Source organism: Diuraphis noxia, unplaced genomic scaffold (genome assembly GCF_037042655.1).
Source record: "Diuraphis noxia isolate RWA-SAM2 unplaced genomic scaffold, SU_Dnox_SAM2 contig0002, whole genome shotgun sequence".
Taxonomy (NCBI): domain Eukaryota; kingdom Metazoa; phylum Arthropoda; class Insecta; order Hemiptera; family Aphididae; genus Diuraphis; species Diuraphis noxia.
Genome location: NW_028301712.1, coordinates 49618328 through 49645175, shown reverse-complemented (window position 1 = coordinate 49645175; position 26848 = coordinate 49618328). Strand labels below are relative to the sequence as shown.

At 28.2% G+C, this 26848-nt stretch overlaps 1 protein-coding gene across 1 annotated transcript; it reads left to right on the top strand.

Annotated features, from left to right (window-relative positions):
• LOC107165361 (serine-enriched protein-like) lies at positions 1–23779 on the top strand. Its single transcript, XM_089219928.1, has 8 exons — positions 1–364; positions 2450–2663; positions 8454–8679; positions 9634–9895; positions 11120–11283; positions 16405–16536; positions 16863–17072; positions 20404–23779. Exons 2-8 carry the CDS (start codon positions 2473–2475, stop codon positions 20878–20880), a joined length of 1662 nt encoding a protein of 553 aa, XP_089076054.1. The 5' UTR covers positions 1–364; positions 2450–2472; the 3' UTR covers positions 20881–23779.
• Positions 23780–26848: the final 3069 nt, after the last annotated feature.

Here is a 26848-nt window from a genome sequence, read left to right as displayed (position 1 = left end):
ATTACTACCAACGTCGCCGTCTTTGCGTCGGCACTATACTCTCGGCGGGTACCACGGGTTTACGGTCTTGCGCGTGTGTGCTCTTTTACTACGATTGCTATTACCATTATTATTTATTCGTACTGTTATATTAATAGCATACCATCATTTGCAAAAGCGCGAACACGACGTTTAATCGGTCTGACGCGCCCCGTAAACGCTCGTCGCGCTACCGCAGCCACCGCCACACATGGACACACATAATTATACGTCATGTGTCGAGGGAAAACTTTAACGGTAAACATTCGCACGCACGTGCAGTACACACACATCAGCCGTGGCAGACGCAACGTTTGACTCCTACGACACGATAACAAAATATTTAGTGAGTTTCAAATTTATATCCTAACCGTCGTTATACTATACTATACAATTACATATAATAATAATAATTATGTCATATTTTATTTTATAAGTATATAAATATCTTATACATATTGTACAGGATGTAACAAAAAGACCTGACAAAAAAAAAAATAATAATACGCTAATTAAACGTATGAAAAAAATTGTTAATGATAAATAAATAATTTAAGAAATATACTCGTCAGCAAAATTTCAAAAATCATATTATACATGTAATAGCGCTAGGGTCACTTAATGAAAAAAAATATATTAATTTGAACAAACGTTATTCCAAATACCAAAAGTCAGTTCTATCTGTTACACCTTCTTATAAATATGTATTATGTTACGCGTCGTTTATATTAAAATTATTTTAGTGTTCTACTGTTTTATAAATTGTATTGATCGAAGATTTGATTGGTTTTTTTAATTAACATGTGTATAATTAATAAACGTGTGACATTATTTTGCTTCATTTATCAAAATTCGAATCCTTTATATAATTATAAACGTTTCTCGTCGTCTATACATAATCTTCATTTTAATGAATATTCAAAACACAACACTGTAAACCTTCGAGTTTAATCCGTTAAATTGTTTAATACAACGTTTAATAATCTTTTCAGAGAGCTTATCGATAAATATTAAATACAGAACATTCTTTTAAACATTCCTCCTCCTTTTTATTCACATTTGCCAATTTGACATAATTATTTGTGTTTAAGTTGGCATTGTTTCATCAATAAATACTTACTTAGATACATATTAATAAAAAAAGGTGACGAAAATCATTCATAAAAAGAAAATAAAAATTTGTGTCTAATTAGTAATTATTGCATGTAACTTAATAAAATGTTTGAAATTAATTTTTTTTTAATAATATTAATATGTAATTTATATTTTATGTACATAATCTACAAAATATATAAAAAATATCATTTATAGTAAAAAAGGTGATTTTTAATTTTTAATTATGTATTTTATGGTTTTATAGAAATCTTAAATTGCTCTATTAAAAGGTTGACTTTTTTAAATATCAGATTTTGGCTCTCAATCCAAGTTAATAAATGGGTAACTCGTGGTTTTTCTTCAGAATTAAATAGTTATAAATATTGGATTTAATTTTGGTCTATTTCTTGAAAAGGAGTGATATTTTTTGGTAGATAAATATCCTAAATTCAATACATATAATATTACATTAATTTTAAGTAATTTATTTATTACATAAAATAATCTCAGTAAGTGTTAATATTTTTAGTATATATAATTTTACATTGTTTGAAGTTATTATTAAACAATAGGTATAAAATAATACAATTTTTCTAATGTCATTATTTTTCATTTTGTTTTTGCTTTTGTGAATGACATCATATATATTTTTATTTTTATATTCAGAAAGATAAATCGAGTTAAAATGAGTAATTATTTAGTCTATAACTTATATACAAATTTAGAGATAAAATGAGTTTAGAAAAAAACTTCAGGAATAACTTGCAAAAATTTGGTAGATTTCTCTAATTATTAAAAATTTTAACACTTTCAAGTTAAAACAATCTACTTAACTTTGTACTTGTAATATTAACCAACTATACAGAATTAACTTTTTAATAAGAAGTAGAGCGCGCCACAAATGTTACTCTATGTAAGTGTTAAAAGTTTTTAGAATGACCTCTTTATGTAATATCTAGCTTAAATTCCTAGTCTATAAAATATGAAACTTTTTGAGCATTCTTCAAAAAAAAAACTTATTTTAAATAATATACTATATACATAATAATTATGATGGGCTTAAGTGTTTTTCTGTGTTAACGTAATTGAAAAATGAGAAAACATAATCAAATGAATATAAAACCAATAAAATATAATGGTGAATTCACTTCGTAGAACCTAAACCTAGACATTAACGTTGAGGTATACGAGTATATCATATTTTGAATTTTTATGATCGAGACAGTCGAAGTAAATTTTCTATGAAATCTAATGATCATTCAATTAATAATTTAAAATTAATATAGTTACTTATAGAGTATCTAAATAATCTATATAATATTAAACTTATTTTCAGGGTGATATAACAATTTTATAAGAATGGAGCCACAATATCCGGTTACTACAACATCTACAGCAATGGACGAAACACTGTTCGAATATAAAGGTGGATTAGCAGATGATTTGAAGTTTCTTGCAGCTATCCCAGAAGTGTGTGACGTCACATTTTTAGTTGGTGAAACACGAGAGCCGGTGTGTGCAGTGAAGGCAATACTCGCGGCTCGAAGCCGGTAAGTATTTTATAACGTATTAATAACTACCTAATGGCTAATTGTTTATTAAGACATAACTCCATTAGTGAATATAAATTGTTTACTTGGCTCAAATATTAATCATTATTATAATAATTTATTACAATATTATAATAATTAGTTCATAGTTAAATCGATAATATAAAAGTGTACAGTAAAATTATTAGATAATATTAAATAGGATGGATAAACTTTTAAATGATAAATTAATGTAGGTACAGTTTTAACTAGTAAGTTATATAGAAAACCCATATTATTTACGGCAATCGATCTGCTATGTTATTTCATAAAATATTTGTAATCATATCTTAATTTATAAAATATTGCATTATTTAATTAATTTAATTAAAAATATGTTAAGAAGGTTCGTATTTAGCACCTTGGAAGGCCTATATTATTTTTAATTTGATTTAAATTTTTAAATTTTTGCTTTTTAATCAACGTAAACAATATTTTTTCTCATAGAATCGTGTAGTCACTATATTACATGCCAAGTGTAACATTTTCCATTTCATGAAATGGACACGTAATAATGCTTAATTCATGAATTGTACCAAAATATGCTCATCTCATAAAATGGAGTATAATAAATACGCTGAATAATTCATGAATTATGAAACTGCTTGTATTTTAGAACTGTAAACAAATGTATAAATTATAAAATCTTAAGTGTATTAATATAGAGATATAAATTAAAAATAGAGTGGTTAGAAATTACTCAGAATAATATTTATTAGTGAATATTTGTTAACAATATAATATTATGTTATTACACCCAAGTTGTAATGCTAAGCTCCAGAATTTGGTGGAATTACATCATATTAATATTACGTTATAATCTATTCTATTATACTTATACATGTTATAGTCATATGCATATAAATTTTATTACATGACGAAATAGCACTGCCACTGCAATGCAATTAATAATATGGTTTTAATATTATACTATACAAAGAGTTCAGAATTAATATTAAAAAAATATTATGCTAAGATGATTTTATAAATCATAATAATAATATTTTTTTAAACTTTTTTTACTTATATTTAGATATACATGCAATTTTTATGTATTCGAACTTAATACTTGTTATAATTATAATTATTAATACTTATTCATTTCTGTATTTGTAATAATCTAAAATATTTGAATAACTTAATACACCTGCAATACAATTATTTTTACCTATATATTAAATTGCATATTGACATATTGTACTATTAATTTATAATTAACTGCTCTTTAAATTCATTTAAAACTGTCGTATATATTTAGAATTTATTTTTCTTTCATTATTTGTGGTGTCATTGGTTCGTTATTCAATAAACAAATTCAATTTAGATAAGGTGATTACAAATAAACTTAAAATTATAACCTGGCGCAACGTATATGCAATTAAGGTACATTACTGTGCAAAACTATCACAGATTTCAAATAACCGTCTATTAAATGTTCAAATTATGCTAATTATTATAATTTGAAATTATCCTAAAAAAAATAATCAAACGACACCGAAATTGGCAGGGCACATATTTAATCCTGCAATAATTTTGGGAACTATTAAACCTATTTATTTTTTAAATGACAAACAATATACTTCGACAAACCACCTTCCTACTCTCCAGAATTAATGGTTCGAATTTAAAAATTATTTTTTTGTTGGATTGCCATTTATCGAGGAAGGCTATATACTTCATATAATATTTTTAGAAAATCCACATCACAGCAAGTCAGTTCATACAACTTTTACCCTTAGACACGGTCAATGCCCAAATGTTTCAATTAATAACATACCTATCCCATCACTCAATGCTGTTAAATATTTAGGATTAATCCTTGACCAAAAATTAACTTGGAACAAGCATATAAGAGCTAAGAGATTAATCCTTAACGCTCGATCTAGATCGCTAAAAACAATTTTATCAAAAAATAAATTTACTAACTTAAAAACAAAACTACTTGTATATTAAACTCTTCTTAAGCCAATATGGACATACGGGTTACAACTCAAGCAATCCATGTTTTTTTAAACTCTTATCGTATACGCTGATTGTGCAAATTGTATAGATTGTGTATGTGCATTTGTAAAATAAAAAGAAAATAAAAAGAAAATCCACAGGTCAAGTCGGAACTTAAGAATTTATAAGAATTCTACGAATTTGCTATTTAAATATAAAAATAGAATATAATAATAAAACATACCATAGTTTTAAAATAACTAGTCAACAAAATATTAATACGACGTATTCGTATTTGTATTACTGTTCTTATTTAATTTGTTGTACACGCTCAATTTGATTTAAACAGTACATTATTTGATTTTATAGTAATTTTAATTTAGGTATTGTTTCGCTAGTTCTTTCAACGTTTGTATTATGCCTAAAAAAAAAGACTCAGTTTTCTCGGCAGTCTGCTACAGCAAAACGTCTGCGACTTTTGCTCACAAATGAAACAGCCGATGAAAACATGCTTAGATTGGCTACTCAACGAGTAATCATTGAACAAAACCAATCTAGGGAATCAAAAGTTGAACATTCCCGTCGACTAGCTAAACAAAATATACGGTCAATAATGAATAGAACTCGCAGGCTATGCAATTTCTTAAATTCTACCTTTGCTTATGACTAGGGCTAGGATTTATATGCATTTGCATTTTTTTTTCCTGAAGTCCAAATTGATTGGTTGTCAGATTTGTGGTCCACGATTTGGCTTATTCTCGTTTAAATAGAACCAATTTTTTTTGCATATTTTTTCATGTTTTGAACATGATGCATTTAATTGCATATTCGTAGATTTTTGAGAATTTGATTTTTTTTAACTTAAATTTTTAAATTTGTATAAGTTATTGTTAATTTTAAATGGTACCTTACGAAACCGATAGTTTTTAGTTTATCCGTTGAATTGTCGTAAATATATAGCATAAATATTACTTATCTTATCTTTGTCGGATAATATCCATTTGTTACCTTATCGTTGGTCGGACGACTGGTAGAATTACTTAAACATTGTTATACGGTGATACAGCAAATTGTATTAGTACGTCGTGTGTTGCTTAAATGTGCGGACGTTTGTACTTAATAATTTGAGTGGTTTTAATAACAGCGTCCGCGTCCAGTATGCCGAAAGTTCAATGTGAAAGTGCCAAGTTACGTCTAGTTAAACTAATATTTAATGTAATAATATGAACTAATAGTAATAAGTAATAATAATAAATTATGAACTATAATACAAATTTGTTTTTGCATATTTTTGCATATTTCGGTAAATAAAATGCATATTTTACAATTTGTTATTGCATATAAATCCTAGCCCTATTTATGACTGTGACCACGACTATTCTGTGCTAAATTATAATATAATATAATTATAACAATATGGCAAGCAAAGAAATGGAAGACTGATTCTCAAGGACTATGTTGTACTAGTGGAAAAACAGTTGTATCAAAAATTCCCGAACCAACATTACTTCGATTATCACCGGAAAGTTTTGAACATGACTAGTCGGGTATTAAACGACGAGTTAAACACAAATTTTGTGTCATATAGAGTTGGTATTTTTATCGGGCAACAAAGTTCACGGGAATCAGCTAGTTTTGAGATATTTTGATAGTTATGAAGATTTTACTAATTATAATGCCTAAATTATATGAGTATAATAACAATAAGGTTGTGTTTTTTTTTTTTTTTAATTATTAAATAAGTTTGTCCAGTCCTGTCTCTTGGAGAAACACGAATATGTCTGGTGATTGCAGAACAGGTCCCAGTATATCGTACAAATCGCTAGATAGATTATTGCGATTTCATGCATCGAGGTATGCAAGACATTCCGTGAGAGGTGAGAATGTGTGTAATTGTAAGTTCAACCCCGCACGGCATACACGAGGGAGGCTCATCTCGGGACATTAGGTAGCCATGTGTTATTCTGGTGTGGCCTATTCTTAGCATATTGATGATGATTTCCTTTTTTCTATCAGGATGATAGTTAGGCCAGTTAAGAACAGTTGATTTAATTTCATTAAGTTTTGTTTTGATTATTAATTATAATCAACAAAATCAATTGTATAATATAAAAAATAATTTAATTTAAATTAAAAAAAGATCGTTCCTATTTTAAAATAAAAGTTATATTTTAAATATACAATAAACACACTAAATAAGAAGTAAATTTAAAATAATAACGTAATAAACATCAATTCATTGGTGTGTTTGTGAAAAAACTGTTGGTTTTGGAACTAAAAAGTTATTAGCCTTATTTTAAATATGAACATTTTTTCTAGTGTTAATTGCATATTTTATTCAATGTCAAAATTAGAACTTCGTCAAATGTGCTATTTAAATATAACATGCAATTTTTTTGATTCCCACTTTTTTAGCGTTAACACATTAACTAAAATATGATTTTGAAAATAGATTTTTTTTATGGTGCGATACTTTTTGGTCCAAGTCCTTCTAAGTCTTCGCTTCTATGGATTGCCTTAGATAATACACATTCAGGATTCATTTCCGGATCATCTTGAATGGATAGGTTTCGCAATTTCCTGGATAACTTTTGAAATATTTCTAAAAGAGTATTTTTATAGTATCATCTGTAGTGAACTTCCAATCTATGAAAATACTAGAATATGACACTTTTGGATAACATATTTTACGCATACGAATATTATTATAAAATAATAAAAAATAATTCGTTATTTATGACCTGGAATCTAAATCATGTTATAATGAAGATCAATAGTTTTTGAATTGGAATTTGATAAACATTAAATATATATTACAGATATTATATTAAAAATAAAATGATTTCTTTCGTGAAAATAAATATACAGGGGACATGTAATAAATTTAAGGTATACTCATGAACATCTAATGAGCAAAAAAGAACAACCTATATGCACCTCATTCAACACCGTGACTACTGTCAAACACCTTCTAACAGAATGCCTCCTCACAAAAGATGCCAGAGAAAAACTCATGCTCCCCAACAACCTATGTGAAATACTAGCACCAAACACGGAAAGAACATCTTCACTCCTAGAACTTCTCAAAGAAACGAACCTTCTACAAAAAATATAACTATATATTTATTGATATCATATTATTTATCTTATATACTTTTCTTCTTTATACTCTAGTATCATTATGTAAATATAATTAAACTGTAACATGTATATCTTAAACGCCAATAACCCTGGTAGTTGAGGCGTATTTCTAAATAAAAAAAAAAATAAAAAAAAAAAAATTAAGGTATTTTAATTATTTAGTGATCACTAAATGTTAGTAGATAACTAAGAAATTGTAAAATAACGAGGGACATATTTTTAAAAACAAATAAATATTAGCCTGATAAAAATTTAAATGTAATTTCAAAAATCTATTGAAGTGTACACTAGCTTATTAACTGGCTGTGCTATTACACGGTTTAGTAACTACAGTTTTGAAGGAATTAAGTGACAAACTGACAAACTATTACATCGAGGATAAATATTATTTCTCGCTTTGTTTATAATGATTAAAGTAACATTTATATATTTTGTACATAAATTTACATATATTGATCATATTATACCACATCTCAAAATAATCTGATATTTTTATTAATATATACCAACATAAAAAAAAGAGTGTAATGTGCAAATAATGAAGTAAACAAATACAAAAAATTGATGATCAGTGATAAACACTATATAGATATATTGGTTATTTACATTTGCTGTATTTTTTATTTGGTATATATTGTAACTTTTTAATGGTTTTTTTTATGTGCATAGAGTGTTTTATAAAATGTTATACGATACCAACGGAAAACAACTACAACACCAACAACACTCAATCGGAGGTAATTCATCAAAACGCAGTGGAGGTTTAATAAAGCAATTATCTAGTGCTGCTAGTGGGAGTCAAAACTCTCATCAACAAAATCGGTTGAGAATGTTATTAAAACGTAGTTCAGAACCATTGATTCAACACAATCATCAACAGCAGTATCAATCACGGGTGAATATACTTGCTATTTTTCATGAAACGTTTTTGTTATGTTTAGTTAATAAACAAGAAAACAAATATTAACCTCATAACATTTTATAGATCTACAGTATTAATCGATCTATAGTTTCATCTTTGGGGAGCTAAAGGAACATAGATGTTTATATTTATAAATATAACCATAACAAATGTTTATAGTTAAAAAACCGATTACTTTATGGTTGATTTAGATTTTACTTTATAAAAATCACAAGGATTAACATAATATGTATAAATAATGAGTTTTTAATTTTTTAAAAAATGATTGATTATGCTAATGGTTGGCATAATAGCCACAATTATCAATTTTTTTATTTTCATTATCAATTTCTAATTTTAGGGTTAGCAATAATAATAATAAAACCTTTAGTACATATTATTTAACAAACTTAACTTCTAAAGGATCATTATATTTTTACACTTGCACATTACTGAAACAGTAAAACATTTAGTATAGTATTTAAATACGTCATAAAACTAATTGAAATATTCTAATGGAAGAATTGAGACTACGTAAGTAAACACTGTAGCAAAAAATATTTTATAATGGTTTGATCTAAGAATATATTATTTTATACTACACTATTCTCATCTTATATACAATATAAGGACCATTCTATCACTGTTTCATAAATATATAAATAGTTCTTGATTTCCCAAATACAATACATTATCACGAGATACTAAAAAATATAAAATGTGAACTACGATATAATTATGTTGAGTAAATATTGTATTGTAGTTATTATAAATTTATCTCCATTAAATATCGTACGTTGACAGTATATAGTATTATATAATAATATTATGATGGGTTGAATGTGTTTTTGATAGCTGTATTATAATAGAGATAAGTGTTCTATATTATATTATTTATTTTATGTCTTATGTGTTGCTGTTGACAAACAAACCTGTGCCAAAATATAGCAACAGCAAAAATCACCACCGAATAGGAATAGCATCAAGAACAATAGCAAAATGGTGGCTGCCGGATCCAACGCATCAACGTCTTGGTCGAAGTATAAACGAGGAAGTGCCGTTGGAACTGCGGCGACATCGATAAGTAATGCTGCAAATGTAATGTCAACGACGGTGATAATAATCGAAGAATTTGACGCCGACGTGTTCCGGCAACTGGTAGAATATGTTCACACTGGTTGTGTGACATTGCAACCACGAACATTACTAGGTAGGTTGATATAAATAATAATAATAATAGACATCTTTGTGCATATCTATTATATAATATTTTATTTTGTTTATAAGTTATATGCAACTCTTAATTCAAAAGAAAAAAAACATAGTCTTCTAAAAAGAGTCAACAATTTATTATATGGGTTTCTGATTGTTAAAGATTTATAAAACGAAAAGGTTTCGAAATGGCCGGAGTTTTTCAGAATTACTTAGTATTAATTTTTAATGCTCCTATAATAAAACTAATAAACGACATTGAAAGTTATAATAATACCTTTAAAAATATATCAGTACAATACTACTTTATTGTTAACGTGTATCAACTATCAACCCCATAAAAAGTCTGTTGAATTTGTGTGTGTTTATTTAATGACAAGTAATAAGTGACAATGAATATTTTTCTGAAGCACTTAAGTTCGTATTATAATTCATATCGATTAACCCGTATTAAGTTAATTATAATTGTAATAAAGTTGAAAGGTACAATAGAGTTCGTTATATCCGCGTGTATGCGCCATCATTGATTTTATAAAATCAATGTCATAACTGGCTTACACACTAACACATTATAGCAGTCTGCTTGTGTGAACTTAAACTTTAATGATATGATTAAAACTATAACATTAATAAAGAGTTTGTTCTTAATGTCATTACTTATAAAATTGACGTAGGAATAAAACGATTTTGGAGACAGTCGGTACATATTCCGTATACAATCATCGTCGACTGTCATAATAATTTCAATTCTACATCAAATACGCTTATTTCGTAATAATATACGTATAAATACTGTTTGAGAGGATTTCAAAATGATTTCATAATGTATAACAAAGGCCCGAGTTCAAATGCTCTAAGAACCTCAGAGATATGCACTAAACAGTATACATTTATGCTCTTATTTTGTAGGAATATACCCTATAAAATAAAAAATATGCAAAAAAAAACTTTGTATTTCGGATCTATTGACTATACTTGTAACTTACTTAATTATTTATTGGACTGTTAAGAAAAAATATGCAAATGTATATAAATCCGGCTCCTAATTATTACTTACATTTTTTTACCGTTTATTTTTTTAAAAAGACAGTTATTTGTGCCTCCTCTTTTCTCGTAGACTATAATTTATGCTCACGCGTTAGGGTCTAAGTGTCGATTGACCATCAACCTAATTGTTCAATAATTTATCGCCGTTTCCACTGCAAAAGTGTTGTTTTATCAGGCGTGTTGAATGCGGCCGACTGTTACGGATTGGACGAGCTGCGAGCCGCCTGTACGGGTTTCGCCGACACGGGCGGCGGCATCACTGTGGATACAGCTTGTGCGCTGTTGGCGTCCGCCGAACGTTACATCCACTACAAGTGCACCAAATCGTTGGTGCAAAAAGTACGAATGGGATGGGTGAAGGGGGTTGAGAGGGTAAACCACTATTGGCAATTTCGTGTGTGCTATGTACCACATAACCGATAACAAATAACATACTGTTATGGGGGTTGTTGTTGATATTATTTCTGAAAACAGTTGAAAACTTTCTTGAAAATCTAACTAGGCCTACGATATTATTGTAGGGTGGGTAAATTTCAAAATTCAAAAAGTGAGAACAAAATTAATGAAAAGTTTCTAAGTTTCTGTATTTTTCATTTTTTGTTGATTCCCACATATACAAACAAACAATTATTATTTGTAAACACTACTAAACAGATAAAGTAAATTAAACATTTATTTGGTACTAATGTTATTATTTCCAAAGGTTATAAATGTAAAATTCAAAATTGCATTAAACGCGTCTTATGCATAAATTAAAATTTTGACTTATTCTAACTTGGTCAGTTTTGTAAATAAAAAAAAACTTTTGATACAAAAAATATTTAAAAAATAGTTATCTATACGAATATGTAGAAAAAAAATAGTGTTTCCATTAAAAAAAAAAATTAAGTTGTATAGCGCATGCGCACACTAATAATAGTGTTAAACATTTGAAATTTATCTGAAAATATGTATTTATGTACTCCCTAGTCCCTATCACCACCCTAAAACCCAATTGCAATACAAGGACATCCACCTGATATATTTAGTGTTACCTTAAATCGTGATCACATTGTGAATTACCATGCCTTAGGGAATTATCATGCTCATTGCTCACTCCTTTTTTTTTACTTTTGTAAGACATCTGGCAACCATATAGCTTTTACAATATCGATACAATACACGATTTCGTCAGATGATGAAAATTGCCAGCCATTGTAACGATAAAAAACATACACGCTAATTGCCGGTGGTGATTTACCTTCAGGATGTGTCTAATAGCTACATTAATATACATATGACATAAATTATACTTATTATGCATTTATATGACGACGACACATATTACCTCCATCCACCCAACCCACCTGTAATACATGTACATAATATGTACCTAAATATCATCCTGTGTGCGCGTGTAAAATGTTCGTTTGATGTTGTGAAACGTAATTATTATCACCATCATCATCATAATCATCATCATAATCATCATCATCATCATCTTTTGTTACCCATGTATATTACACAATATTATATATTGGTTTTAATTGAGCGTTGATTTTTTTGCCGTTATACATTATATTTGTTTTTTGTACTATTCCCTTTAGTTGTATTATTGAGTGTGCTGTGCGTGTATCTATGACCTGTGTGCGTTGAAACTAAAAAATTACCGCGACGTGTGGTACAATATTTTTTTTGGTTTTGTGTTCTTGTTATAAAATACAATAATATACAACATATCATATTATTATTTGTTGACAAAATTTTTTTTCACTCCCTATCTGGTCGCTTAATTTGTACAATGTACGTACGTATGGTATGCGTCATTATTTATCATTGCAAATACAATCATCACTATCATAATTGTTATTAACTAGGTATATGGGAGTGGACGACATCGCTTTCCAGGCAGTTCACGCTGTATCAAAAGAGAGGCCGCTGCCTCCCACCCGCGCATAGCATAAGCCTAAGGATGCCCATTTCAAAATTCTGCCAAAAAAACTCACTTGTTCCCTCCACCACCGTTAAAAAAAACCTACAGTAGCACCACCACAACCAATGACCTATGTTTCCGCGGGTTAACAAATAAAAATAAAATAAAAAATATATTTATATATTTATTAGGTACCGTCAAAGAAGTAGATTAAGGTTAATAAATCACGATATTTCCGATCAAATTATAGACTGATGTATACGATATTGAATAGGGAATAACATTAATAAACAATAACCATTTTTTTTTTCAAGCAATGAAGCATTTTGCAATATTTTCTAGGTAGCGATGACGATAATTCCGTCAATTCTCAGCCATCATTGATAATAATTTTCATTAAATTTACTTGTTAATTTAGAAACCGCAAACAAATCTGCATAGTAAAATCAATATTTTCTAATTTTCTAATCAGTGCCTATACTAACAATAAACATACTTTCGGATTCTGGAATATGTCGACGATCGTACTACAATGTTCAGTCAAAAATAGGTTTCTACAAAATCCCCTATGGCCTAGGTATATTATTGTTTGTTGATGTCTTAGACATTGATTATATCGTAAAATAAAATAATAATAATAAAATAAAATAATACGTAATGTATTTTTACGTTTATTACCTTAATTATATCATTGCAAGTAGCATTATAACGATATTATTTAATTACAAAATTGTTTGTCGGAATATTACAATAATATTATAAAACAGTATAATATACTCCATTATTAAAGGTGGACATAATAATTAAAAAATGTTTTATAAGGTAAAAAGTAAATCTACTTTTTGAATTATCACATGGATCACATAGAGAGTGTCTTTTTGTACCTACCAATATTTTTATGTAATATTATTTTATCAGGAAACATTGTATCTTAATATTATTAACTTAAATTTTATTTAAAACTGTGTATAGTGTTACAGATATGTTTCACATTTAATAAAATAGTAGATCAACTTTCTTCAACTTGAGTTGAGTTAGTATTTTTTTCATGTTAACAACCTTAACCTTACTATTTGAATGTATTATTTGTTAACCATTATTTAATTTAACAATCATAATACTGTGTTTACTTAATTTAAATTGACTTAAGTTAATAACTATTTTCATCAACTAGTCCACATGTGTCCGTTATTCACACACTGTGGTACACTCTTTTTGTGGATGTATAATAATTGAATGTACCTATTATAGTGTTGTTGTGTACTTGTGTGTATAAAAATCTGACTCGTTATTTTCTTAAAGACGTTAATTTTTTTTTTCATTTGTTTATTTAAAACAGTGACGTAAACCAGTGGTGCAAGGTTTCAATCAATTTTCGAGTAAAATTGAATATTTTTTTTACATAAATTCGACGATTTAATCACTATATTATATATTATATATAATACATATTATGTATATTGTATATGTATTATATGTTTATATATAATAAATAGTCCTTTAACTATAAAACGCATTTTTTTTATTTGCATTTACTATCATTGAACACATAATAAATACTCTTATAATTTATGCATGTATAAAAATAAAGCTGATGATATCATATGTAATTACGGTATTGGCTATAGAAAAATAATTTACTAGGTACAATATGTATATTGAATATTATTGACATATCGTATTGTATATTTATATACAAATAGAATTTCTACACAATTCAAAACTAAAAATATACAATATACTTTTTTTTCGGTACAAAATGTTTCTAAACAATAAAAATAAAACGTTTTTATTCCGGAAATAAAATATAAATATAACAATATACTGCTAAAGTGCTTACATAAAATTATTATTTATCTTTTTAACAACGTCTTGTTATTTCTATATAAACTGTTTGGTAATAACCGGTAGGTGTTAAGGTGTATAATAATATTCTCAGTTTATAGGCCATAGTCGAGAACAAAAGAAAACTTTATTTCTTTACTTTACACATTGAAGCGGTGTAAAATGGATAATAGACTTTAATGGTGAAACTTGCGTCCTTATTGGCACCCGCACCACCCGGGTTGAAATAAAAATTTAAAAAAAAATGTTAACTGCCAAGATAATTCAAATTATATATTTTCCTAATATAAAAGCTTATAACTGCGAACGGATGTAAAATTAAAAGTGACTATATGAGTAGAAGTCATTTTCATCATCATTTTGAATTCTAGTAGAACTATACCTACATAATATTTGCGTAATAGTCTTAAATTGTAAAATTAAAACGTCATTAATGGGCTCAGATTTTATATTCATTTAATAAAATATAATGTAATATATTATGTAAAAAAAAAACAACTGTGTAATCAAATAGGTATTAAAAATTTGGTTTAAAATAAATTAAATCGAAGAATTTTTTTAATCCCTACTAAAACATCAAACATGAGAATTAAAACAGAAAATAACATAAAAAAATGTTTAATGGAATATTTAAAAAGCAGACAGGCTATAAGTTAATATTGGACATCCGTCTCTCTTCCCTCACCGTGTGATATGTACCTATCGGCTATTACTAATTTTTATTAATTCTTTTACATTAATTTCATAAATTATTGATTTCAAAAAATTATATTTTGTTATAGCTCATCCCCATCAAAATTGTTTATATGTAGGTTATTAGTTCGTAGAAGTAGGTATCTAACATAGCAATAATATCACAAATACCTAACTTAACAGTTTAATAATAAACCTAAAATCATAGATGTTTTTAAAATATACCTAATTACCTAGTAAATTTAGTGAATAGTTGTAGAATTTTGTAAATAAACAATAAATTCGTTTCAATTTAACCAATTAAGCAATTGAAAAAACTCAAAAAACTATTGGTGTGTCATTTTTTCCTCAAATTTTTGTTACTTTTCAATCATATACTGAAAAATTAAAATTTAATCTGAGCCCTTCTTAACTCTCATTATTCTTGTGACTTAGTTGGTACATTTGAGAAATTATAGAATTTGTTTGGCCAGCATTTAATTTAATTATCCATGTAGATGAGTATTGAGTATAATAAGAATTTTCCATATTTTTAACCTTGCATATTGAAATTTTGTTTTATAACGAATATAATATGAAAAAAAGTAAAGTCAATGCTAATCAGTAAACAATGAATAAAAAATATAGTGTTTTATTTTATATTATTTTATAGAATTGATATACCTACCAATGACTTTATGTTTGGTAATTTGTATATTTATTAGGTGTGTGTATGTGTGTGTATGTATGTATATGTTTCAATGTGTGAATTGTACGTGTATTTTTTTATGACAGTAAAATTACATTATTGTATTAAACTAATATTGTGATGATGGATTTTCGTACTTTTTTTGGACTTATGGCGTTGATTTGTAGGAAATGTATTAGTCGTTTTTATTTTATACCTACTGCAAGTCTGTAAATAAATAATAATTATAATTATACATTAATTACTACACAAGTTACATATCTATATTTATATGAAATAATTTAATTAAAAGAATTTTAACGAAATCATGTGATTACCAAAGGTGCTCGAGTTCGTAGACGAGAATGGTGGACGCGTGCTTACACTTGGATCGTTCACATTATTGCCACAACACGTGGTCCGACTTATACTGTCACGGGACGAGTTACGAGCGGATGAGCTGACAAAATTTCAGGTAAATGTACTCCTATACGTATTAATGTACTTGAACCAGTTGAACGAGACAAAACCTGTACAGTCTGTAATCTGAAGGTTAAAATAATAAACGATGAGAGGTTTTATTTAAAAATATAATACAAAAAAAAAAAAACAATATCCGAGAACACAGATATTTTAAATATTTCATTCAAAATTGTTTAAAATGTAGAATGTAGTTAATTTAATGAGTGATAAGTCTATAGTGATTTACTACACTGTCTATTAGGTATAAAGTATGTTAGATATGCGCTATTAATTATTATAATATTACGTACACAAATTACAATTTCGGGGGTGCTGCAGGCTGCGCTGATGTGGGCAAAGAAATATGCCGCTGATGCTGCAGACAACAACAATGCCAATTCCGAAGATGCAGATTGGCGTTCTCTGTTCCGGGAACACTTCGCGCCCATCATCCAGTATCACAAGATCGCAGCAAGTGTAATTTTAGAAGAAATAATGCCGTTGGGTGTGGTTCCTGACCGAGACTTGTTGTCGGCGCTTGCTTATCAGGTATTTTCTTGATCGATATTTATATATTTTATATTATTATCGAAATTTCGAAAAAAAAACCGACGAAATTGTAGCATAGTGAATATAAAATATTGAAGTAACGCATTTTATTTTTATCCATTAACATTTAAAAGTTTAGAATATAAATATAAGAGAAGTGAAGTAGGTAGTGACAGCAGTGAAATGGAAATCGTGAGAATTTACACTTATCCACTCATTTAAACTTAAAATGTTTATATGTGTATGAAAACAATTTAAACGATGAACAAATATTAATGTAATATAGCCAATGTTGATTCCCAGAACATTCGAAAAAAATTATAATATATATTCCATTTTGGAATATTAAATTAAAACGATACGTTATTATAATAGTATTTAACATTAGTATAAATTATTACATTCTTAAGCGAACGGTAATTTTTTTTACAAAACACTTAAGGTTCTGTCGTTCGGTCAAGCTTGGTTCAAAAATCGACAATTTTATATCACTTGAATCAAGCATAGTTCTTAATAAGTACAGTATTAGCATTGAACCAGTGAAATCAAAATGTATACTGAATTTGATAGAAACAAATTATGAATTACTGTAATTTTTGTTTAATATTCTTCTTCATTACTCTAATATATTATAATCACATAATATTAAGCAATTCCTTTTGATTTTTAAATTGACTATAAGTTTGATTTAAAATTCTCAAAAACCAATTAGATCTTGTAACTTCAACATACAGTACACTTCATAGAGCATATAGTTCTAAAAAAATATATACAAAATAAAATAATAATTCTATGACGAAAAAAAATTATTATGTAATACCTATTGTATAAATTTATTGTTTAAAGCGCAGCTACAGTACTATGGCTATAATTATACATCTTAAAACGTTTAAAAATATAACAATATTATGATTGAGAATTTGATACACTAAAAATCTATAAATTCTAAAAATGCTTTACATTGGTGGTATATGTTATAAGGGCGTGATGTCTTCAACAATAGTGTTGATGTTTCTTCTGAGGGGGAAGAGCAGTTTGTACGTGGTTTGATCTCTTATCGAGGACAATAGTGTTAATAATCTTCAATTACTTTTAACGCTTCCTTCGTGAGGGTGTTTGATCTACTGGATGAGTTCGATCGAGATTGTATTTCCATTTTCTCTATTATTTTTTTTTTCATTTTCAATATTGGGAGTATGAGATATTAAGTTGATTGGAAATCGGGAGGTTTTGAATATGATGAGTCAGATAAAGGTATTTTTGTGTTAGTCGTTTTGTTTTAGATTTGATATTATGTCTGGATATTAAAGATGTAGTAGAAGCAGTTTCTAAGGACCAGTTTATTATTGTATGCTCCTGTTTTTGTCCGGCTATGGGTCGGATGTAGGAGGAGAGGAGCATTATCTGTGGGTGCGGGTTGTATTTCGATGTCATTGTTAGCGTTGATTACATTTGAGCTGATGATAGATTCACTTGAAGAATTGGTTTCGGAGTTTTTTTTTTTACAATTATTGAATGTATAACCAACAGCTTTACATGGGAAAAAATTTAAAATATATTCCGTAAGGAAAATTCTAAATTTATTGTCGTTTAAGTTGATTAGTCTTCCGTGTTAAAGCCAGGCCTCAAGGTGGTTAATTTGCGAGGTAGGGTTAATAATATTGTAAGTTTTAATGCATCTAATATTGCTTGGTTGGGAATAGACGGACATGCATTATATATAACCATACGTTTAGCCGGATTAACTAGTTTACATATACTTTGGTCATAAATATTTATTGATTGGGTATGTTGCATTAAATTATCCAGAGCTTGTTTACTATAAAGGACAGTACAGAAACAATGATTATAAATTCTCGATATGAAAATAATGCTGATAGGTTTGACTATTTTGCCAATGACGATTATGTAATCTATTTGAGATGTTTTTTTGAAAGAATTAAACACTATCGCTTACTCTCTGCTTGAAATGTTTTCCATGGCGGTGGCCGTAGTGAATCCATGCTGGTATTTATAAATATAGAGGTAGGTTTGATTGGATGCTCGATCAACGATGAAGTTATTAGTACGGGTTAATTGAAATGCGATATCGGCTGAGATAGATGCGATGTAGATGTAGTGGGAGGGGGTATGCAAGTGCGTATTCTTAGAAGGCGAGTCCAGATACAGAAGAAATGATTGACTGTTTGATAATCGATTTTTTCTATCAAAAACTCTGCCGTAGTTTTTGCGTTGGATTTTTTAGTTTGAGATGTATTATTCAGAGTTTATTAAAGACTGTTTTATTTTTTTATATAGACATTGTTCTTTGTCTATAAGTTATGAAAGAGGCCTTAGGTTTATTAAGTGTAGACATTTTTGGAGATTGCCCGGAAGGGTTTTATTCATGTTGACTCTGAATGGAATACGTGCGTGTTATGTAATGTGACTAAATGGATAATAAATTACATTACCTGGTAATCGTCATCCGTAGAAAAGGTACGAATGACATACGGATGATATTCAATTGCATACATTTAACTTTTTTTGCAACTCGCTTGCGTACAAATTTAATCATGTACAACTCAATTACGCGATCGAATTTCTAATACCTGTGATAAATGACCCAAAACGTAGGACTCCTTTGCGTACATAACCTATAGCAAAAGTCTACTAAAAGTTAAAACCAAAAAATAACTTATTTTTCTTGCGTGTACAGGCTAGGACCGTCTGTACACAACAGACATGGTTAAAAATGTTTTTTATTTTTGTTAATTTAATTGAATTTGTTACATAAATGTCTGAAACATTTGTAACAAAAACTTTTGTGATTACGTGAATTTTATCGAAATGTTCACTGCGAGTAACAATATAAGTCTAATTTAATAATTATACGCAAACGAGTCGTCATTTTTCGGGTAAAAATTTGTATTTTCTGGGTTTTCACGTTTTTCAATGTACGCAAACGAGTTGTCAGTTTGCAGGTAAAAAATTGTGTACTGTGTGCAAACGAGTATCACTGGTAGAACATACGCGTGTTGTACGGCGAGCTGCGTAGAACACAAATTGGATAAAAGTTTTAATTAATGTGGATTATAAATAAATATCGAAAAAAGTAATGAAAATGAAAAATCTATCTACAAATTCGATAACTTATACAGTGCAAGGAAAAAACGGTGAAATTAAATGTTTAAAATTGAATTCGTTGAAAGCGTTGAAATCTATAATTTACAAAAATAAGCTAAAAAGAATGCACGATCCTACAAATTCATTAGGTACTATAAGCATAGTAATAATATAACATTGGCAATTTAGTTACGATATTATGTTTGCTGATCACGTGTTTGAACAGGCTGACCCGAACAGTGTGCGATTGGACTCCATCTCCGGAGCCGGTGATCGTGATCAGTTGCGATGTGGTCGGCGCCGGACACGGTCCATGTCGGTGCAGAGCGGTGGCGCGGGTGGTGACGAGGATGACATTCAGTCGGGCTACCATCAAGTCAGTGTCGCCGCCGGTCCGTCGACCACGTCCGTCATTAGCGGCCTCGGAAATCAGCCACCAGCAACACCTACGTTGAGCAGTGGTGGTAGTGGTGGTAGCGCGGACGTCGTGGGCCGCCAAAACCAACGGCCACCGCCGCACAGACGTCGGCGGCGCACCTCATCGTCTGTGCATCAGCACCATGGCCATCGGCCACAGCAAAAGCACCAGCACCATCATCACTATCACCCGCTCAACCGGCACAACCTGTCTTCGGACTCAACCAACAGCCGGAGTTGTTGTACGAGCGACGACGATTCGGCAGACGACTTAACTTCGTCCTAAACGCAAACGTCGTACGCGCAACCCCCAACGGCAATATAACCGAAGAATCACGTGTCGTCAACCGGGTTTTCTCCTCATCATAATCATAACTATATTCTATTCCAAATAAAAACAGTCTTTGGCAGCGACCGGTTTTTGTCGGGTGGCGGTCAGGCACACCCGCTTGTCTTCCCACCCAGTCAATTATCTGTAGATCCAGCCGTTGAGAACTGCCACGCCCCTGCGGACAAGTCGGTCGCCGAAGCCTGTTCTTATTTAGAATGGACTATATTATATTAAAACAAATTATATAAATATTATAAACATTTTTAACTATATTAAAATATTGCACTATATCGCCTCCCCCCTCCACAACCGTCTCCCTTTTACTAACGCATAAAACATACACCAAAATGTACTTTTAGCAATTCCGATTTAGCATTATTAGCTTAAATGTTAGAGTAAATTAACCTATTTTCAAACCACAATATAAGCATATTATCAGCTGTATTCTCGCTCGTTATTTTAATTTTGACCAAGTTATGAATTAATGATGATGAGAGAACACAAGTAAAGACTCTTATCATAGGTATACTTTTACTTTGATAATCAGTCAATGCACTAAAATATTTCAGCTAACCACTCAAAGTTGGAACACCAAAAAGTACATTTTAGTATGTTATATGTATATAAGTAAGACGGAGACGATCGGTAGCTGATTGAATACCTCAATTATGTAGTCAGTGGCGTACGAAGGAATTTCTAAGGGAAAAGATCAATTAGACTAGCAGACCAGCCATTCTATGAGACTAAATTATTTTAAATAAAATAATAATATAATGTGTAATTGTTATTCGAATGTACAAAAAAAAAAGTAATGTCCGTACATAATATGTGTGGTGTGTAGCTAATAGACCCAAAAAGCACTCGACTCATTTCGAAGAAAGCTTCGTATTATAGAGATATTATAAAAGTTATAAAAGAGTAGTTTGGTCGAAAATAAACCAAGTACTATCTCGCCCATCTGGGTCAAATTAGTTAGGAAAGTATCGTCAGTACACCGATTCCAATTTTCCGGTGAACTGAGGTATGCGTTCTAAAGTTTAGATACATCGATTTAGTGCCGTATTTTATGTTTATTTATTTCTCCCTGGGTAAGTTCGGTTAGCTATAGTATCGTATAAATTCATTTAACGATTTAATGCAGTGGAATTAGGAAACTTTCCTTTCCCTTATTGACTCTTGAGTACGCTACTGCGTGTATGCAATGTGTCCATGGCGAGTTATAGTCGATTATTGGTTGTTTGAAATTGAAATTGGTCTTTTGGAGAACTTTTTATTCATAAATCGGTGATTATCAGTCGTTGGTAGTAAAAAAAAAAAGTAATAAAATGTATTTATATCTTTTCGTTTCAGTAATAATCAATTATATATTATGTTTTAAAATCATTATAAATTATAAATAAGAAAAAATATGTGTGAACATATTTTAATATCAGTTGGTAATTTGTCTTCATTTTTAAAAAGTTTTAATAAACAAAAATGTTTCATCAATTAATTTCAGCCAAGGGTGATCAAACGGGGGAGGCGTGTAGGGTTATAAACCTCCAATGACCTTTTTTTAATGTTTCTTATCTGATAACCATAAGTTATATTTTTAACAATCAAATATTGTGTTTTATGCTAAACCATTTTACCACCATTGATGTTGCTGTATTCAATAACACATCGCATTATAAATATATACTATATAGGTAATTTATATTATATTATAATGATTATTCTACATATTTTGTACATTTCGTTCTTACAACAGTTATCGCGACAAAAAGTTCTGCAACTTATCTTCCTGTAATATACAACCAATATTTACCACGAACACTAATTTCATACCACCAATTTATGTAAGCTCATTTTAATGACAAAAGCAAGTTATAATTTGTTTCGTTAAATATGTTAGTAATGCATTTGCTAGTGAAACTTTAAGCAATTCTTTTAAGTTTATGTAACGGTAATAGAATATGATCAATATCTGCAGTAATAAATTATAATTTTTAACATAATTGCTCTTACTCTCCATTATCTCTATCGTGTTCACGATTTCAACACATAAATGCGTAATGTTGAATTAGAACCTAGATTCAAATTACGAGTATTAAAATTATGGAAGTAACATAATTGCAAATTTTAAACAAAATTGTATTTTTATTTATATTTGTAAAAGAAAAAAATTGACTCAAAAACCTTTAAAATTTCAAAACTAACCCTTATATAGGTATTTAAAGTTAAATAGTATTTATTTACCTTACATTTATATCATGTTCTATGAAAAAGACAACAATTTCATATATTGTGCTACTTAGTATTTATCGTATCATATGAGGTACACATAATAAGTAGTTCATATTAAGTAAATATAGACTAGGTACCTTTGTAGTTATTAGTTGAAGAAACATAAGTAATTTATAAGAAATATATAAATATATACAATGCAAAAAAAATGTTTGGTTTAATAATTATGAAAATGTAATACCTAGAAAATATAGCTACAAATTATAAATTATAACTGTCTACAAACATTAAAACTGCCATTATAGAGTTTGTAGTTAATTGAAATTGGTTTATTTAACGAGCAACAGTGTATTACTGATTGCGTAATAATTATAAATATTATATTGTTTTATGTCTTAAGCCTTGTAATATAGGTACATTTTGTACCATCATTAGTCGTAGTCAACTATAACCCATTTTCTAGGAAAATACTTATAAAAAAGTATCGATTTATTTTGTTTATAGCAAAATTATGAAAATAAAATTTGTTTAACAAGATACCATATAGACTGTCGTTAACCTGGGAACCGTTTCCTGAAAAAATAAACATAACTTTTCTAAAAATAAATAAAAACAAAATTCAAATACACTATAGTGTATTTATTCAAAAGTAGACATCTCCAAGATGGCTGTGTTTTAAACTTTTTTCGCTTCATTAAATGATGAAGAAAATTAAAATCTAGGTACATTAAAAAAATGAACTACATCCATCTGCATCCCTTCTACCCTAAGTCAAACACCGATTGCAACGATCAAAATCACAGTGACATTTTTAAATATCAGAATGCTTTATTATTATAGAGATAATTTAAGTACCTAGTCTCTGTATTTAGAAATCATTTTCTATTCGTGTTTTTTATAGAAAACTTATCTACCAACCTATTTCAGAACCACAGATACATTTAATTAAAACATTTATACCTCAAACTTCAAGTGTTAATTTATTGAAAGATACCGGTGTTTAAACTTTTCACTTAAACAGTGAAAACTATTAGTTAGTTTACTTCATTTATGAGGGCGAGTATAATAACTAAAATTCACAAGGTATAACTGTATATTAGTAATACAATTACATTTGTTATAGAAGTGACAACTTGTAAGTTAGTAATTACACTGAAATTGCTTGGGTAAAATGAAATTAACAAGTTGTTTTACTGTAATTTGGTTACAATAAGTTATTATGTACAAAGTGTACATTTTCAAAATAATTATTTTGAGTGATTCACAAATAAAGTTATTAAAAAGTAGACAAGAACAATACCAAAAATTGAAACAAATCGATTGTCAAGAGCTATTGTTGACAATTCACAAAACCTAGAGATTATCGCCTATTGGTATTCGTATTCCACATTTATATTGGAATAATCACTTTGCAAACGAATCTTTGTATAAGAAATTTAGGTCCGTTAATTGGAAAAGCTAAAAAATTGTTGTGAAAGTTATATAATATGAATAGTGATACACAAGAAAGACTGCAATCTACAAAAACAAGATGCTTTAAACTGAACATCTATTCAAGATATGATCATTATTAATTAACAAATGATTAATGATGTAATGAATTATAAATTAAAGGTGTATTCTTGATGTTGCTCATACAAGTTTAAAAAATATTATATAAAAAATTCAATTTAAATTAATTAATCAAAATAAATGAACATAATATTATGATCAAAGATCCACACTGCTTCATTAATGTATTTAAAAAATAATGTATAAAACCTAACTTTATTAATTTGAATCAAAAAATTAAACTGGAAGAACTCAATATGCTTAATTTTAACTTATATCGTGTATCAAGCTGACACTATACATTCAATTTAACATATCCTAACCAAAATGTTTAAATACAAAAAAACATAATTATAATATCTCAGTTTTAGTAATTGTAAATAAATGGGAAATTATTAGATTTAATTCGATGGAACAATAAGTTGGATGGGAATCTATAGAAAATGTTAAGTCCAATTCGTTTTAAATTAAAATTTATGGTTTTATTATTTTTCTTTATACTTATTAAAAACATACGAGAACCATATAAAACGTCAATTTTAACTAATTTATTATTATATCAATATTTTGTTATATTTTAAAATCAATGTTTACTATATTTTTTGTGGTAAAGAAGTCATTGTAAATTTAAATTTGGAATTCTCAAAGTATGATCTGGAAAATTAGTTCTCTCCCTCATTTTTAAACATCGATACATAATTCAAATTATTTACAGTTTTTAAGCTAATTCAGAATATGAACAATATTGACACTAAATATGACAACAATTTACCGATTTCTTTGATGCGATAGAATACTGAAATTTATTTTAATTCAACAAAAAGCAAAGACGGTTTATATAGTTGTTTTATTTTATACATCGGTGAATTTATTATATTGATGTAATATATAATATCTAATCAATCATCTATACCATCTATGGGGATTGGTAATCGTTTTAGATGACGGAGATAGCGCTAACAATCATTACATTTCAATAAGTAAAAGGAAGATGGTCAAAAAAAATAATGCAACTATTTAAATTTTATAATCACTATTCAAAATATTTTTAAATAACTATTTAGTTTTATTAGTTTTTATTTTTTTTTTTTTTACTATATAATATCTATTTTTTTTATTACCTTTTATTACCTAGTTCAAAGCTTTTCCTCGTCGGTACAGCAGTGCTGCACTGTGTATACTTATATGGCACGGGATTCGAAAGAGTCGGTATTCGGTCTTTATGTAAGTATATTTTTATTTTATTTTATGACTTGAATTTACATTTTAGACTTTAAAAACTATTTGTTATTGATCTTTTGATAATCTGATATATGCACAATGTCCCGGTATAAGTTTTCAAATATAGATTTTGCATAAAATATACTAAAAACTTTTTTATATAAATACCTACAGAGAATATGTCATACTTATTAACACTTTCTATGCATCATAATATTTTCAAAACATTTAAATTATTTTTGAGTAATTTAAAATCTGAAGAAAATTTTGTATAATTACACGTAAATTAAAAAATTCTCATATAACGATTTTTTTATTTAGTTATGATTTTAAAAATACTATTAACCGTAGCTTGAAATTTTTTTCAAATATTTGTTTCATAATTTTTTATTTAATTATGAAGTTTCTTCCTATAAAGTACTTTGAATTTAAAATTTAAACTTTTTAAAATTTTTAATTCTAAGTATATAAATGTCAACCAAATTTTATTCATGGAGACAAAAAGCTTGAAAATTAAAAACAGATTCCGTGTACATTTTTATTGTAGAAGTTGATAATTATCATGATCCCTAGTCATGTTTTTTTTTTTTTTTGTAGTATTTAAAGTTAAAATTTTAACAATAATTATCATTCACCGTGACTTTAGACACTTTATGTTGTTATGTACAGTTTAACGTTGATCACTTGAATGATTTATATTCTTGTTATTAATATTTTAGGTTTAATTTTATAGTATATTATTTCAACTGCTATCGATCATACCTAATGTATAATAAATACATCTAATAAAGTAATACACGTGTAAGTATATAGTATGATCATGTCGACTTTTGCCAAAAACACAGAAAATACTTTAATGTAATAATATATTATACAATATCAATATTTTATTCAAATATATTAATGCCATTCACTTGTAACTCAG